This window comes from Dendrobates tinctorius, unplaced genomic scaffold, assembly GCF_039654945.1.
Source record: "Dendrobates tinctorius isolate UK_male_01 unplaced genomic scaffold, ASM3965494v1 ptg000236l, whole genome shotgun sequence".
Classification (NCBI taxonomy): Eukaryota; Metazoa; Chordata; class Amphibia; order Anura; family Dendrobatidae; genus Dendrobates; species Dendrobates tinctorius.
The window spans coordinates 1,659,921-1,678,577 of record NW_027361903.1 but is presented as its reverse complement, the minus strand read 5'-3'; the positions used below and the strand labels follow the sequence as shown (position 1 = coordinate 1,678,577).

The 18,657-nt window shown below is 51.8% G+C and overlaps 1 protein-coding gene across 2 annotated transcripts in view; it reads left to right on the top strand.

Moving 5' to 3' along the window:
* LOC141060372 (pancreatic triacylglycerol lipase-like) overlaps positions 1-17,555 on the top strand; it is a 48,577-nt gene extending 31,022 nt beyond the window's left edge. For both annotated transcript variants that reach the window (XM_073556578.1, XM_073556579.1), the window contains 4 exons: positions 12,405-12,525; positions 13,558-13,669; positions 14,136-14,303; positions 17,462-17,555. In XM_073556578.1, the coding sequence (XP_073412679.1) occupies positions 12,405-12,525; positions 13,558-13,669; positions 14,136-14,303; positions 17,462-17,525 (465 nt within the window). In that variant the 3' untranslated portion in view covers positions 17,526-17,555. The remainder of the gene's footprint in view (positions 1-12,404; positions 12,526-13,557; positions 13,670-14,135; positions 14,304-17,461) is intronic.
* Positions 17,556-18,657: the final 1,102 nt, after the last annotated feature.

Here is an 18,657-nt window from a genome sequence, read left to right as displayed (position 1 = left end):
TCCTCCTGTCAGATGTTCCTAACAACTCTACTTGTATGACAGACAGCTGTAGCCTCTATCGGGGACTCCTTTCTCCAGAGTCCTGGCTCTCTATTCAGTTGCTGTTGTGCCCCAAGTCTTGGATGGGAGTAGTGCATTTACAGCCAACTACTCCACCGGTGTCTGCTGCAGAACCATAAGTGTCCATACAACCTCGAGGACCGGGCCCTGGCCTTGCGCTGAGAACCTATAGGCAGGGTTCCTCTTCCAACCCAGAACTCCTCTCTGTTCTCCTTCTCCTTCGTTCCACGCTGTTCCTTCTCTCTCTTATGGAAGCTTAGGTTGCAGGTCTACGTCTTTCTCCTTCTGTTCCTTTCCCATGCCAGCTGGCTCAGGTCACTAAGGCAGCTGCAGCACTCCTTCCTCCATCCCTCCTTCCAGGGATCCGTCCTCAGCCTCGCCTGACTGACTGTCTTCCTCCGCCTTGAGCTCCCCTCAGGCTGACTTCCTGTCCGCCTGCTTTCTGACTCCGACTCCCCGTCTGACTGACCTGACTCCAATTCTAAACTTTCCCACTCTTTTATATCTAACTCCACCCACCTCCCAGCACATCTCGTGTTGCGAAGCAAGGACCCATGAAAAGTGCTCTGCTATCCTCTAAGCATGGAGCCGCAATCTGATCCATTGCTGAACTATCCTGTGTGTGGGTGCAGGTGTTGGAGCGTGGAAAGGAGTTCCCAATTAACTAGGTGGTGGGGCACTACACCTTAAGAGAAGGTGCAGTACCTCTGTGGCGACTGAGCCTCAGGGGCGCCACATACCCCTCGTTCAACACAGCACGTCCGCGAGCTGCAAGACAACAAAGTAGACAGCAAAGAAACATACAAACATTTTGTAATGCATAACAAACTTTTCTTATACTAATCTTCCTAATATAGGAGGTACTCATCTTGAACGTTACAAACAATTCTATCTAAAATTTTTAATTCTAAGTGCAATTCTCAATTCAAAGTGCTATTCTCTGTAACACAGTTTTCTCTCATTTTTCTCTTTTTCTAGACGCAAGACACTGACCGCAAATACCTGGTCCGTCACCTATCACTTTAAATTCTTTATTCGCATCACTCATCTCTAGATCAGACATTCCTAATTCTTCTATAAAAGCCATTTCTCAGTTACTAATACTCTTATAAAACACATTATCAAATACTTCACAGTAAAACATTCAACAGTTATTCTTGTAAGTGCTGGACACCGCTCCCAGCCGGGATCTCTTGCAGTGTCCTTTGAGGTAAACATCATCTTCGAAAAGTGTCTCTAAATGTAAAACCAAAACAGGGCAACTAAACAGGTGCTACCAGAAAAACATGATAGCCAAAATAGAAAAAAAAAAAGAAAAAGGCACAACTGGTGCAAACAAACCCTCCTGGGTAACAAGATTTGAAAATTTTCTAGTGCTGATCCCATACTGGGGTTCTGGAAGCTGAACTGGAACTGTTCTCATCCAGATTCTGGTTTCTTGCAACAGGGCCTTGAAACTGTGGCAAATGGAATCCATGATGTATCTCAACGCCCATCAACTGCTCTTCCACAATAGGTGACTCCGTTGCTCTGATACGAGGTCTAGCTCCTAAGGCTTCTGCAGCTTGTCGGCTCTGACAAGCCACTGCCTGGGGACTTGGCAGTGAAGGAATCCCGAGATCACCGTCCCAAAACGATCCAGACCCCCCTCTGGCCTGTAGATGTCGGATCGGGCACGCCGGCTCCAACCGTACACCCACCAGCATGGTCCTCCTCCTCCTCCCCATCAACCCATTAGGAAGGCCGGGGTATATACCTGGAAGTTCCCGGCGGTGCGGCCTCTGCTCCGGTGCAGGCGTGGTGGTAGCGGGCGCTGCCTGGTGAGACACCGGGGACGGCGGTGGAGCCCATGGCGGCTCCGGTTCCGCGGGGTTCGCTGGCGGGTTCTGCGCAGCCTCGCCAGGTCTGGGCAGGAGCTTCTCTTCCTCCGCTTCAGCTTCCTGGGCTGCTTACAACTCCTCCGGTATTAGCGGCAAAGAGGGGACAGAGTACGCTGCTGGTGGCATGGCAGCGGCTCCAAGCTCCGCAAGGTCTGCCAGGAAAAGATCTGGTGCAGCAGCGGCAGGTACCAGTGTCGCGGGTACCGCAGTTGTAGGCCCCTCCCAGGCACGCTGCAGGTCTAATGTCCATAGCGCTTCTCGCCTTAGTCGCAGGCGGCGCATCAGCTGAATAATCTCGTCCTCCAGCTGTTGGTGATTCATTCCTGAGATCGGGTCGGAGCCTTCAGCCATGGTGCCAGTGAGATCCATTTCTCTGCGCCCCGCAGGCCTCTTTCCCTCACTCTCCAAAATGGCGTTCTGGTGTTCTTCCTGCCTCGGCCCCTTTCCCGCCACTGGCTTCTTCTGCCCCTCCTTCCGGGGACGGCGTCTTCTTCCAGCGCCTCCATACCAAGCCAGTATACGAACCCCTCGGGGGCATGGGCCATGTATCAGTCACATAGTAATTCAGGCAGGGAAGGCCCAATACTTATGGCGGTCTTTTCCTAGGACCTCCCATCTCTTCACACCCTTCTCCGCACCAGCGGCCATTTCTAATGTCCATTTTACAGTCTATCAAATCAGGTCTTCTGCACATTTTCAAAAGTTCAAAGTCTCACAAATTTCAGGCCCACAGAACCCGATGGCATCGGGTCTTGTCATCCTGTTCGTGACGCCAAAATTGGGGCGCCCCCGTCCCAGGGCTGTGGGGTACTCGGTACCGGGCCGGTGTCAGGGGAATGTGTCACAGCAGCGTTGACCCGGTCTGTGGCCCTGGGCGCCCAAATCAATGGTGGTTTGTGATATAGTTTATGTGATGAAATAGTTTGTGACGCCAACTTTGGTGTTTGGCAAGCAAGATGTTAAGCCAACGCTGCGTGCAGATCCTTTGGGGCTGATGGTGTGTTGCAGCAAAGATGGTGTAGCTCCCCACAGGTGAAGCTGTAACCCCAGGGCAGTGTATAGGCGCAGGTAGTGTAAAGGAGGATACCCAGATGTAGCGGTGCTGACGGTGTTGGCGCACAATGACTGGAAGACACCAGGGCTCGTAGTTCCAAAGCTTTACTCACAGTTCGTGGTACACACTGGTGCCTGCCTCCGTGCCGTGTCCTCCGGTGTAGAGACTCAATCAACCTCACGGGCAAGTCAGACTTCTCCTCTCCAACACTCCGCCAACATGTACCTTTCCTGAACGACTCCTCTATTGCGCCTTTTAGTGTGAAGAGCTCCAGTACCATGGTACTCTGAAGTTCCTTCTGTCAGATGTTCCTAACAACTCTACTTGTATGACAGACAGCTGTAGCCTCTATCGGGGACTCCTTTCTCCAGAGTCCTGGCTCTCTATTCAGTTGCTGTTGTGCCCCAAGTCTTGGATGGGAGTAGTGCATTTACAGCCAACTACTCCACCGGTGTCTGCTGCAGAACCATAAGTGTCCATACAACCTCGTGGACCGGGCCCTGGCCTTGCGCTGAGAACCTATAGGCAGGGTTCCTCTTCCAACCCACAACTCCTCTCTGTTCTCCTACTCCTTCGTTCCGCGCTGTTCCTTCTCTCTCTTATGGAAGCTTAGGTTGCAGTTCTATGTCTTTCTCCTTCTGTTCCATTCCCGTGCCAGCTGGCTCAGGTCACTGAGACAGCTGCAGCACTCCTTCCTCCATCCCTCCTTCCAGGGATCCGTCCTCAGTCTCTCCTGACTGACCGACCCTCCGACTCCTCTGATCTCCCGTCAGACTGACCTGTAATTCTAAACTTTCCCACTCTTTTATATCTAACTCCACGCACCTCCCAGCACATCTCGTGTTATGAAGCAAGGACCCACGAAAGGTGCTCTGCTATCCTCTAAGCATGGAGCCGCAATCTGATCCATTGGTGAACTATCCTGTGTGTGGGTGCAGGTGTTGGAGCGTGGAAAGGAGTTCCCAACTTACCTAGGTGGTGGGGCACTACACCTTAGGAGAAGGTGCAGTACCTCTGTGGTGACTGAGCCTCAGGGGCACCACACTCGTCTCCTGCATCATTTCATGATATTGATGTGCTGCCGGGAACGGTTGTCAAAAATTGCAACCACGGGGGTTGTAACTGAACCATCCATGCTGTTATCTTTGTGTCACGAACAGCCCTCTGCTGCCCCCTATCGTCAGGACAATTACACAATTGACCGATGATTAACAGAGGAGGCGATGACTGTTCCCACTATGGCCGGTTATTGGTAAACTAACAGAGAGTGTATGGTATAAACATCTCCAATTCCCACGGTTGGGTTTCGTGTATATACCCTGGTATGGTCACTGCTAGCTTCACGATAACCCAAGAACTACTCACCGCCACCACCAGTCGTTTTTATATAGGCTGACTGGAGGCCTGGATCTGGTAGCCTAAGGCTTTGGGGTGCGGATTACAAAACAAAAGGAGCAGAACTGTTATATTTTATATTTAATGCAGAACGATAGGCAGTGTTTATGAAAAAAAAATATACAAAATATATATATTTCAAATGGAACAAAGCAATCCAGCATTTACAATTACATGAAATAAAAATGGATTAAGAAGGAAACTTACCAGGCTGATCACAGAGATGAATCGGCCGAGCGAAGGAAAGCACCTCGATCAAAAAAAGTCTGGTTAATGGGAGTCATGCATACACTGATATGCATCTCTCTACATGAACACAGATCATAATTTGTCTTGACCTTTTATCAGCACCTGAGTTACAGCCACACACTTCCCGAGATGACCTCACGTGGATCGGATTGTGAGATGTCCTCGGCCCTTCAAGATTTTATGACATTCCCAACATTAACAATATCTTCACTCCAGACGATAACAGAAGTTCAAAATCATCACCATATTTTTTACTGGGATTTGTACATGGATAGTGTCAGCGATCTGGTCACTATTGATTTTGGGCTTATAGGCAGGTGTCGCATTTATGAAAAAATATGCATCTAAACCGTGAGTTTTATAAATTTGTTTTGGAGACATAAGTCTAGGGGGAAGCTCTTTCATTATAGCAGCTTTATTCTAGAGAGAGCCCCTTGCCAATGCTCTAATCCAACAAACACCAACTTCATCTCAATAGTTATCCTGTCCTAATTACCTGCCTCTGCCAGGGAATCTGGGCTTCTAAAAGAATTTTAATTAGATTTGCCACTTCCCAGCTATACGTAATTTCTGGTTATTCTTTGGGGCAGTGCTGATCAGCCATAATTTTTTATGCTGATTTGGAATGAGAGAACAATCTCAGCATACTGCCAATTGGAGCGCAAATCCGATCACGCACACCCAGTCATGTCTGTGGCTGCATGTGAAATATCGGACTGCACGCAGATGTCATCACTGTCTGGTGTACATACTCTCATACATGTACATACTCTGAAGAGATAACATAAAAATGATACTCCGATCAGACTCTGACACAGTGACAGCAAGGTGAAATCTGATCAGAGTGTCTGCATAGTGTGATCTTATCGGAGTGTCTGCATAGTGTGATCTTATCGGAGTGTCTGCATAGTGTGATGTGATCAGTGTCTGCATAGTGTGATGTGATCAGTGTCTGCATAGTGTGATGTGATCAGTGTCGGCATAGTGTGATGTGATCAGTGTCGGCATAGTGTGATGTGATCAGTGTCGGCATAGTGTGATGTGATCAGTGTCGGCATAGTGTGATGTGATCAGTGTCGGCATAGTGTGATGTGATCAGTGTCGGCATAGTGTGATGTGATCAGTGTCGGCATAGTGTGATGTGATCAGTGTCGGCATAGTGTGATGTGATCAGTGTCAGCATAGTGTGATGTGATCAGTGTCAGCATAGTGTGATGTGATCAGTGTCTGCATAGTGTGATGTGATCAGTGTCTGCATAGTGTGATGTGATCAGTGTCGGCATAGTGTGATCTGATCAGAGTGTCTGTGTGGCGCCCCTGAGGCTTCAGTCACCACAGAGGTACTGCACCTTCTCCTAAAGTGTAGTGCCCCACCATCCAGGTAAGGTGGGAACTCCTTCCACATTCCAACACCTGCACCCCACACACAGGATAGTTCAGCAGGGACCCATCCATGCTTTATGCTGGAAAGGTCATAGGGGTGCCTTTTGTGGTCCCTGGCTTCGTAACACGAGAGGTGCTGGGGAGGCGGGTGGAGTTAGATATAAAAGAGAGGGAAGGTGTAGGATTTCAGGTCAGTCTGACAGAAGGTAAGTCTGGGGTGAGTCCCAGAGAGAGAGCAGGCTGACAGCAAGTCAGCCTGAGAGGAGCTCAAGGTGGAGGAAGGCAGTCAGTCATGAGAGGTTGAGGACTGGTCTTAGTGGAACGAGCTCCCTAGAGAAGGAGGAAGAGACGTAGACTGAAGACTACAGATTCCATAAGAGAGATAGAACGGAATGCAGGAGCATAGAAGGACGGTGGGAAGCAAGTTGAGAAAGAGAGAGAGAACCCTTCCAGTCCAGAGAGCGCAAAGGCCGGGGCCCGGTCCCCGAGGTTAATTGGAACTTTATGTCCGGCAACAGACACCGGAGGAGTAGTGAGCCACTGACGCCTTGCTCCCATCATAGACTTGGGACACAACAGCAACTGAATAGAGAGCCGGGACGTAGTGGGGAGTCCCCGAAGCAGGCTACAGCTGTCCGTCATACAAGTAAAGACTAGGAACACCTAGAGAGAGGCATTCCAAGGTAACTAAGTACTGGAGTGCTTCGCACCTAAAGGCGCATTGGAGGAGCCTGCACCTCAAAAACATTTCTAGAATTCGACCTTTTCTTACTTTTGACTCTGCAAAAACTCTTACTGTTTCTCTTATTCATTCTCGTCTCGACTATTGTAACTCTCTTCTAATTGGTCTCCCTCTTACCAAACTCTCCCCTCTCCAATCTGTCTTGAATGCTGCAGCCAGGATCATATTCCTCACCAATCGTTACACCGATGCCTCTACCTTGTGCCAGTCATTACACTGGCTACCCATCCACTCCAGAATTCAGTATAAACTTATTACCCTCACCCACAAAGCCCTCCATGGCTCAGCACCACCCTACATCATCTCCTCCCTTGTTTCAGTATACCACCCTACCCGCGCCCTCCGTTCTGCTGATGACCTGAGGTTAGTATCCTCAATAGTCAGAACCTCCCACTCCCGTCTCCAAGACTTTACACGTGCCGCGCCAATTCTTTGGAATGCACTTCCCAGGTCAATACGATTAGTCCCCAATCCCCACAATTTTAAGCGTGTCCTGAAAACGCATTTATTCAGACTGGCCTACCGCCTCAACACATTAACCTATCCCTGTGTGGCAGAGCCAAAAGTTTTACCATAACCAGGTTCCCAGCATCATGTTCCCACATGCTTTATGCATCCATTAGCCCTCTGTGTCTGTACTGTTACACACTTAACATTATGGCTGGTCCATACAATCAGGGCAACTGTTACCACCCACCTTTCGTGTCTACCTCTTTCCTCATAGACTGTAAGCTTGTGAGCAGGGCCCTCACTCCTCTTGGTATTTGTTATAATCTACTGTATGTGATTATTGTTATGCTGTAATGTCTATTGTCTGTACAAATCCCCTCTGAAATGTAAAGTGCTGCGGAATATGTCGGCGCTATAAAAATAAAATTTATTATTATTAGTAAGGTACATGTTGGCGGAGTGTGGAAGGGAGAATCCTATCCTGCCTGGAGGTTGGCTGGAGCCCTGACCTGGAGAACACAGTATGGAGGCAGGCAGTGGTGTGAACTGCAAACAGTGAGTAAAGCTTTGGAACCGCATACTCTGGTGTCCTCCAGTTATTCCAGCACCGCTACATCTGGGTAACATCATCCATACCATTCTGCGCCTCTCCTCATTCATTGCACCTACACTGCCCTGGGACTACAGCTCCACCTGTGGGGAGCTATACCATCTCTGCTGCACCACACCATCAGTCCCAGCGGATCTGTATGCAGCGTTGGCTTACCATCTTACTTGCCAAACACCACGGGTGGCGTCACGAACTATTCATATAAACTTTAACACCATTAACATCACCGCCATTGATATTGGGCGCCCAGGGCCACGGACCGGGTCACCGCTGCTGTGACACATTCCCGCCTTGACACCGGCCCGGTACCGAGTACCCCAGCTGCCCTGGGTGAGCGAGGGCGACCCAATTTTGGCGTCACGAACAGGATGACGAGACCCGATGCCATCGGGTTCTGTGTGCCTTGGATTTACAACTTTTGAAAATGTGCAAAGACCAAATTTAATAGACTGTAAAATGGACATTAGAAATGGCCGCTGGCGCGGAGAAGATGGGCGTGAAGAGATGGGAGGTCCTAAGAAAAGACCGCGAAGAGTCTTGGGCCGTCCCTGCCTGAATTACTATGTGACCGATGCATGGCCCACCCCCCGAGGGGTTCGTATACTGGCTTGGTATCGAGGTGCGGGAAGAAGACGCCGCCCCCGGAAGGAGGGGCAGAGAAAGCCAGTGGCGAGCAGAAGGGCGGAGCAAGAAGAAGAACGCCAGAACGCCATGATGAAAGAAGATGAGAAGACAGAAGAACAAGGGGGGGAGAAGTCACCCACTTCTAGGCCGCTCCTGCGAAGGCTGCGACCGCTGATTCATCCGCAGCTGCGTCCGCCACCGCCTCACAACAGATACTGTCATTGGAAGAGCCCCATCCGGAGGAGATACATGAGGGCTCTGGAACAGAATGGAGGACCGGGACCACGTCTCCACCTGGACCGGGCGCGTTGGCACCGGCCTCCACCGACAACTCCAGCTGAGTCCGGCCTGACCTCGGCACGGATCCAACTGCGGCCTATCCCACCAGTCGCTCCGGGAGTTGCGGCTGCTGCCGTCTACCACCAGGAACCGGAGCCGGAACCGCGGCTGGAAACGCCAGGTATGATCGCTACCCCCGGTCTGACCCTGGTTTTGGGAGTGGAACCCACAGATAGGAATGGGGCCACTGACCTTTGCCGACGATCCCCGGCTGCAGTGCCTATGGGGGAAGATGATCAAGTTGTTCCTGGCTGGCGGCCTCGGGCTGCGGCACCATCTCCTGAACTTCCTATGGAACTGGAGGGACCCATATCCCCGCAGACAGTAGAAATCTCCATGGGCCTTTCCCTGCGCCCCACCAATCCCTATCCCTCTCTATGGGAAGTGGAGTACATGCGTTTGGCAAGAAATCAGCGGGATCATGAAGAACTCGACTTCTCGGTGGCAGAACAGCCGACCTCAACCAGTATGTCACCTCTACCCCAAGATGAAGATACTCAAAGTGTTACATCAGATGAGAACAGTTCCAGTTCAGCTTCCAGAACCCCAGGAGGGGACCACAGTTGAAAATTTACATTTACTAAATCTTGTTACCCAGGAGGGTTTGTTTGCACCAGTTGTGCCTTGTTTACTATCATGTTTTTCCCGTAGCACTTTTGTTGCCTGCTTTTGATTGGTGGTGTTTTTCTACAAATGGAACTGTGGAGATCATGAACGCTGTGTGATCCAAAACTTTCTTGTAAATAGTTTGCACCCCTTTGGGTTCTCTCTCTTGGTTTTACATAAAGAGACTCTTTGCGAAGATAATGTTTCTGCGTGGACACTTTTCGAAGAATGATGTCTACCTCAAGGGACACTGCAAGAAAGCCTGGCTGGGAGCAGTGTTCAGCACCTTACAAGAATTTTGAATGTTTTATGATAACGTATTTGATAATGTTATGTCTTATGAAAAGTAAATGTCTTTTATAGAATATTTGATACAGAGAATTAGAAAAGTTTTGAGATAGAATGTGAGAATTGAATAAAGACTGAAGAATTGAAAGTGACAAGTGACAGGCCAAGAGTAGATGGTCAGTGTCTTGCGTCCAGTAGAGAGAGAAAAAGAAAAAAGAGAATAATTGATAGAAAATGTAATACAGAAAATGTGTTGAGTATAGCACTTTGAACTAGGAATTGCACTTAAGTAAATTTTTGATATTAAGATAGCAAGTTAACCTGTTTGTAACATTTAAGAAATGTACCTCCTACATTAGGAAGATTAGATAAGTATTGTTAAACAGCATTTAAAATTTTTGTGTGTTCCTGCATTGTACCTTTGGTTGTCTTACAGCCCGCGGACATGCTGTGTTTAATGGGGGGGTATGTGGCGCCCCTGTGGCTTCAGTCGCCACAGAGGTACTGCACCTTCTCCTAAGGTGTAGTGCCCCACCATCCAGGTAACGTGGGAACTCCTTCCACATTCCAACACCTGCACCCCACACACAGGATAGTTCAGCAGGGACCCATCCATGCTTTATGCTGGAAAGGTCATAGGGTGCCCTTTGTGGTCCCTGGCTTCGTAACACGAGAGGTGCTGGGGAGGTGGGTGGAGTTAGATATAAAAGAGAGGGAAGGTGCAGGATTTCAGGTCAGTCTGACCGAAGGTCAGTCTGGAGTGAGTCCCAGTGAGAGAGCAGGCTGACAGCAGGTCAGCCTGAGAGGAGCTCAAGGTGGAGGAAGGCAGTCAGTTAGGAGAGGCTGAGGACTGGTCTTAGTGGAACGAGCTCCCTAGAGAAGGAAGAGAAGGAGAAAGAGACGTAGACTGAAGACTACAGATTCCATAACGGAGATAGAACAGATCGGAATGAAGGAGCATAGGACGGTGGGAAGCAGGGTGAGAAAGAGAGAGAACCCTTCCAGTCCAGCGCAAAGGCAGGGGCCCGGTCCCTGAGGTTGATTTGGAACTTTATGTCCGGCAACAGACACCGGAGGAGTAGTGAGCCACTAACGCCTTGCTCCCATCATAGACTTGGGACACAACAGCAACTGAATAGAGAGCCGGGACGCAGTAAGGAGTCCCCGAAGCAGGCTACAATTGTCTGTCATACAAGTAAAGACTAGGAACACCTAGAGAGAGGCATTCCAGGGTAACTAAGTACTGGAGTGCTTCGCACCTAAAGGCGCATTGGAGGAGTCGTTCAGTAAGGTACATGTTGGTGGAGTGTGGAAGGGAAAATCCTATCCTGCCTGGAGGTTGGCTGGAGCCCTGACCTGTAGAACACAGTATGGAGGCAGGCAGTGGTGTGAACTGCAAACAGTGAGTAAAGCTTTGGAACCGCATACTCTGGTGTCCTCCAGTTATTCCAGCACCGCTACATCTGGGTACCAGCCTCCATACCATTCTGCGCCTCTCCTCATCCATTGCACCTACACTGCCCTGGGACTACAGCTCCACCTGTGGGGAGCTATACCATCTCTGCTGCACCACATCATCAGTCCAAGCGGATCTGCATGCAGCGTTGGCTTACCATCTTACTTGCCAAACACCACGGGTTGCATCACGAACTATTTATATAAACTTTAACACCATTAACATCACCGCCATTGATATTGGGCGCCCAGGGCCACGGACCGGGTCACCGCTGTTGTGACACATTCCCGCCTTGACACCGACCCCGTACCGAGTACCCCCGCTGCCCTGGGTGAGTGAGGGCGACCCATCTGCACAGTGTGATCAAATCAGTTTTGGCACAGTGTGATCTGTTCAGTGTTGGCACAGTGTGATCTGATCGGAGTGTCTGCATAGTGTGATCTGATCAGTGTCGGCACATTGTGATCTGATCAGTGTCGGCACATTGTGATCTGATCAGTGTCGGCACATTGTGATCTGATCAGTGTCGGCACAGTGTGATCTGATCAGTGTCGGCATAGTGTAATCTGCTGAGTGCCGGCACACTGTGCTCCGATGCTCTTGGATGAGAAGATGGAGAAAAAAAAGTCTCCATCTTCTCCATATTGTCAGTCTGTGGAAATGGACTATACTCAGATGTCGTCTGAGTGCAGTCTTATGTTTTCCATCCCCTCATTGTCGTGCATGTCCAAGTGCGATCCACATATCAGATCAGTCTTGGACATGCAGCGATTTTTTTTTTTCCTTACTCCACGTTGGACTGAGGAAGAAATCTGACACGTGCATGGTTCCCATACAATAACGCTGGTCAGCGTGTGATCCGATATTTTGTCAGATCGGACTTGGACCGAATATCCAGTCGTCTGCTTCTGCTATCACAGAGAACCTTGATGAAGGCCTCATCGGGTGGAAACGTTGGACAAGTCCTCTGTGTATTCACTTGTCGGGATCATTGATCCCAGGGTCACCCGCTATAACCTGATACTTCAGTGCTGACATTTTACACCTCGGGGGCTGTCGTGCGGCATTCACAATCCCGTGTCACATATAGCTCCAGATCTGCCAGGACTTGGGGAAATCTGCATCACATCCCTTGTGCCATGACTGGAAGCAGCGCTCGCCGCCACTCAGATCTGCCAGAATCTGAAAGGGGGAAGGTTGGAGAGGACTGCAGATAATCTCAGGGCAGTCGCCTTTATGGGGTGTCACTTATTTCTGCTTTGTTCTAGGGTTCGGGGTTCCCGTGCCCCAGTGGGGGGTGCCCAAGAATGGGACACTTTGCAGACAGTTACAAGGGCGCCTCCGGGCAGAAGTTCTTCCTCAACACCGGTGATATGTCCAGCTTCGCTCGTAAGTGTCTCGTCCCTGGTGTCATTATGTATCTAGGAGCTTTCCTGATAATTTTGTGTCTCAGTAGTGAACCATTTCCCAAATCTATGGAAACATTCTGGTTACATCACAAGCCTAACCACCTCCTCTTGACCTTGTTCTGCTCACACAGCTGAGGGGTTGTGACAATGTTGTAGTGCGTGTGCCGCTGGGGGGGTGGTCCCTTTCGGCTGCGGAACAGACTGGAGACAGACGCAGGAATCCATTCAATCTGGTCCACTTTATTGGGTGTCTTCTTTGACATCCACAGCAATATGGCAGCTTCTGCACATTGGCCCAGGTACCTATCACCTCCTCCTACTCCTGTTGGCGATGACCCCCTGGGTTCTTTAACCATGGCTGTCGTTAGGCCCACGGCCACAGAGCTACCCCCGTCCAAGTCTGCCCGCTGCGACACTTACTACCCCTTCGGTGTCCAGCCGTCTGCTACCCCAGGCCTCCTTTGTCCTTCGTTCTGCAGCTGTCCTGTCAGGGCCACCCCCGGACTATCCGTCTCTCTCCTCTGTCTTCTCCTGAGCTCTTCTGTCCTCTGTCGCTCCCTGAGAGAGACCTCTAACCTTGGGACTTTCCTTCCTTTTGTCCCCTTTCCTGGGAATTCCCCTCCTTAGTCCCCGTAACTCCGCCCACCATGACTTGGCGTATCCTAGCTTCAGCTGCTGTTAGGTTCCTATTCTCACTATCCCTATGTCTCCATCTAGTGGCCAAAACCCAGTACTACACCGTCTCTCACCAATTCTAGCTGTTGTCCCCCACATATATAATTTATAATAAAGCATTGTACATTACACCTTTTACATTCACTTTCCATCAGACAGGTCCACATATCAGTCCACCCTCCTACAATGTAGACACATTGATACGAGACAAATAGCCACTGGATCCAAGAAGCCTCAATGTCCAATCACTAACTAAGAGGAGAATCTAGTGATATGTAATGTGTGATCAGATATATGGGGCCCACAGTATAACGCTCGGCTTCCTGCTGCCCCCCAGGCTGGAGGTACAAGGTCACCATAGAGGTCGTCGGATCTCTGAACGTCCAGGGATTCTTCCACGTTTCCTTGTTTGGTCCCAATGGAAACACTCGACAGTATCAAATCTACAGGTACGTGAATGAACGGAGACTGCACCTGTCCAGATGGCGGCACACAGTGTCCATGTAACGTCAAGCTGTGCCCATGTAATGTCAGGCTGTGCCCATGTAATGCCCAGATGGTGACACACAATGTTCTCATATCAGGCGGTACCCATGTAATATAAGGCTGCAATGCCCAGAGACACACCGTGCCAGGTAATGTCGCACTGTGCCCATGTGATGCCCAGGTGGTGGCACACGGTATCCATGTCATGCTATAGTGATTATTGTACCCACTTATTTGCCGCCATTAATTCCACATTACTGTACAGAGATCAGTGCCCATGTGATGCTGAGATGGGGCACATAGTGTCCATTTAATGTCATAAGATGCCCATATAATACCCAAGGAGATCCCGGTGGTGCTCTACTGCGCCAATATGGAGCCCACCTTTGGCCTGGATGATGGAGCTTATACTTGTTTTCCTCTATACAGTGGCTACATCAACACAGGGAGCTCATACACGGGGTACATCGATGTGGAGACCGACGTTGGGCCCCTCAACAAAGTGAAATTCATCTGGAACAATAACGTCATTAACCCTCTCTTCCCCACAATCGGGGCCTCATCTGCATCGGTCCAGTATGGAAAGGATGGAGTAACGTAAGTAAAACCTGTTATTGATGGTCACCATACCCATGGGGCATAGAGTAGGCCCAATACCCACCCTGGGGTGAGAGCAGGGTCTACTACACCCATCAGTAACCACCTGGGTGCCTAAGTGAGGCATAGAGCAGTCATCATACCCACCCTGGGGTGAGAGCAGGGTCCACTGCACCCGTCAGTAGCCACCTGGGTGCCTCGAAGGGGCATTGAGCTGTCACCATACCCACCCTTGGGTGAGAGCAGGGTCCACTGCACCCATCAGTAGCCACCTGGGTGCCTCGATGGGGCATAGAGCAGTCACCATACCCACCCTTGGGTGAGAGCAGGGTCCACTGCACCCATCAGTAGCCATCTGGGTGCCTCGGTGGGACAAAGAGCAGTCACCATACCCACCCTGGGGTGCGAGCAGGGTCCACTGCACCCGTCAGTAGCCATCTGGGTGCCTCGGTGGGGCATAGAGCAGTCGCCATACCCACCCTGGGGTGAGAGCAGGGTCCACTGCACCCGTCAGTAGCCATCTGGGTGCCTCAGTGGGGCATAGAGCAGTCGCCATACCCACCCTGGAGTGAGAGCAGGGTCCACTACACCCATCAGTAGCCATTTGGGTGCCTCGGTGGGGCATAGAGCAGTCGCCATACCCACCCTGGGGTGAGAGCAGGGTCCACTGCACCCATCAGTAACCACCTGAGTGCCTCGGTGGGGCATAGAGCAGTCACCATACCCACCCTTGAGTGAGAGCAAGGTCCACTGCACCCATCAGTAGCCATATAGGTGCCTCGGTGGTGCATAAAGCAGTCGCCATACCCACCCTGGAGTGAGAGCAGGGTCCACTGCACCCGTCAGTAGCCACCTGAGTGCCTCGGTGGGGCATAGAGCAGTCACCTTACCCACCCTGGGGTGAGAGCAGGGTCCACTGCAGCCATCAGTAACCACCTGGGTGCCTAAGTGAGGCATAGAGCAGTCAACATACCCACCCTGGGGTGAGAGCAGGGGCTACTGCACCCATCTGTAGCCACCTAGGTGCCTCGGTGGGACAAAGAGCAGTTGCCATACCCACCCTGGGGTGAGAGCAGGGTCTACTGCACCCATCAGTAACCACCTGGGTGCCTCGGTGGGACATAGAGCAGTTGACATACCCACCCTGGGGTGAGAGCAGGGTCTACTGCACCCATCAGTAACCACCTGGGTGCCTCAGTGAGGCATAGAGCAGTCACCATACCCACCCTGGAGTGAGAGCAGGGTCCACTGCACCCGTCAGTAACCACCTGGGTGCCTCGGTGGGGCATAGAGCAGTCACCATACCCACCCTGGGGTGAGAGCAGGGTCCACTGCACTTGTCAGTAGACATATAGGTGCCTCGGTGGGGCATAGAGCAGTCGCCATACCCACCCTGGGGTGAGAGCAGGGTCCACTGCACCCATCAGTAACCACCTGGGTGCCTAAGTGAGGCATAGAGCAGTCACCATACCCACCCTGGGGTGAGAGCAGGGTCTACTGCACCCATCTGTAGCCACCTGGGTGCCTCGGTGGGACATAGAGCAGTCGCCATACCCACCCTGGGGTGAGAGCAGGGTCTACTGCACCCATCAGTAACCACCTGGGTGCCTCGGTGGGACATAGAGCAGTCGCCATACCCACCCTGGGGTGAGAGCAGGGTCTACTGCACCCATCAGTAGTCACCTGAGTGCCTCAGTGAGGCATAGAGCAGTCACCATACCCACCCTGGGGTGAGAGCAAGGTCTACTGCACCCATCTGTAGCCACCTAGGTGCCTCGGTGGGACAAAGAGCAGTCGCCATAGCCACCCTAGGGTGAGAGCAGGGTCCAATGCACCCATCAGTAACCACCTGGGTGCCTCGGTGGGACATAGAGCAGGGTCCACTGCACCCGTCAGTAGTCACCTGAGTGCCTCAGTGGGGCATAGAGCAGTCACCATACCCACCCTGGGGTGAGAGCAGGGTCTACTGCACCCATCAGTAGCCATCTGGGTGCCTCGGTGGGGCATAGAGCAGTTGCCATACCCACCCTGGGGTGAGAGCAGGGTCCACTGCACTTGTCAGTAGCCATATAGGTGCCTCGGTGGGACATAGAGCAGTCGCCATACCCACCCTGGGGTGAGAGCAGGGTCTACTGCACCCATCAGTAGTCACCTGAGTGCCTCAGTGAGGCATAGAGCAGTCACCATACCCACCCTGGGGTGAGAGCAAGGTCTACTGCACCCATCTGTAGCCACCTAGGTGCCTCGGTGGGACAAAGAGCAGTCGCCATAGCCACCCTAGGGTGAGAGCAGGGTCCAATGCACCCATCAGTAACCACCTGGGTGCCTCGGTGGGACATAGAGCAGTCGCCATACCCACCCTGGGGTGAGAGCAGGGTCCACTGCACCCGTCAGTAGTCACCTGAGTGCCTCAGTGGGGCATAGAGCAGTCACCATACCCACCCTGGGGTGAGAGCAGGGTCTACTGCACCCATCAGTAGCCACCTGGGTGCCTCGAAGGGGCAAAGAGCTGTCACCATACCCACCCTTGGGTGAGAGCAGGGTCCACTGCACCCGTCAGTAGCCATCTGGGTGCCTCGGTGGGGCATAGAGCAGTCGCCATACCCACCCTAGGGATGAGAGCAGGGTCTGTGATCCTTGGACCTCACTGTGTTCGGAGTCTTCACAGCGTCTATCTCTGACCACCTCATTACAGATATACAACTGGTATAAGGGCAGCCATGTCAGAGCAGGGTTAGGTCCAGCAGATACACGTGGTGAGGTGCCACACATAGTGGAGTCCTCGACACTCTGGCCTCTGAGACCCTGTACAGAAGCCATCAGGTCTGGCCCCCAGGTGCCCTTGTCCTCTCTACCGGGGTGTGTCAGCTAATACGTTACACGACTCACTACGGGGGTTCCTTGGCCCCCACAGTGTGCGGCTGGTCTGCGAGGGCCACATAATGTCTCTGCTGTCTGGGGCACTGCAGCTGCCCTGCGGCTGGTCCGTTCCCATGTCCCTGAATGTTGCACCCGGGTCACACTCCTCTTACAAAGCCGCCATCCTGTCCCCTGGAGATCTTACCCCAGGAACCACTCGGCTTTGTGCGATGGGCCCCCTGTCCTGGGAGCCACGGATGACTTGGGCAGGTTTAACCCTTTGTAATCTTTTTTTGCAGTTACAGATTCTGTGGCAGTGGAACCGTCAGAGAAGAAGTCCTACAGACCCTGAATCCCTGCTAACTCTGAGAAATAAAGATCATCTGCACAATGTCTGCGGCTGAGTTATTCCACCAAATATGAAGAATAGAGACCAACATGTCAGATGTCTTATTATTCCCAGAGCGGCACTCACAATTCTGCTGGCTGCATGTGCCACAATGTAATGCATTGTCATTCCTACTAACGCATCCCACTGATTACCACATGTCCCACAATGCCACACAGCAAAGTCCACCCAGACACTGAACAATCTGGGGGCTGGCGGGCAGAGCTGCTGCAGGCTCAGTGACAGGATCAGCCGACTGTTGGCAGCATTATCTCACTGAATTGAATGGCGCCATGATGCGGCCCTGGCCCCTACTAAGGCATGTGCTGGCACAGAAATCAGCCCTGACCCCACAAACCTCCCTCCCAAGGAACAGCAGACCGGAAGTGATGCTAGGAGTCGGACCCTCCAAATCAGTACAGAAATCTCAGCCGCCTGGTATCCACCCAGGCCGTGATCCAGAGTGCGGGCCTTGGTCCAGAGTGTGGGCCGTGGTTAAATGTGCGGACCATGGTTCAGAATGCGGGCTGTGGTGAATGTGCGGACCATGGTTCAGTGTGGGGGCCATGGTCCAGAGTGCGGGCCGTGGTCCAGAGTGCGGACTGTGGTGAATGTGCGGACCATGGTTCAGTGTGGGGATATTGGTCCAGAGTGCGGGCCATGGTCAAGAGTGGGGGCCGTGGTCCATGGCCCAGAGTGCGGGCTGTGGTGAATGTGCGGACCATGGTTCAGTGTGGGGGCCATGGTCCAGAGTGCGGGCCGTGGTCCAGAGTGCGGGCTGTGGTGAATGTGCGGACCATGGTTCAGTTTGGGGACATTGGTCCAGAGTGTGGGCCGAGGCCCAGAGTGCGGGCCGTGGTCAAGAGTGGGGGTCATGGTCCATGGTCCAGAGTGCGGGCTGAGGCCCAGAGTGTGGACCAAGGTCCAGAGTGGGGGCTGTGGTCCAGAGTGCGGGCCGTGGTTTAATGGGCGGACCAATGTTCAGAATGCGAGCTGTGGTTTGATGTGCGTGTGGTTTTAGGATTAGATCATGAGGAAGACTTCGGTCGAAACGCGTTGATCTATACACATGTGTATTATATCCAATGGGGCACTATACATTTTTAT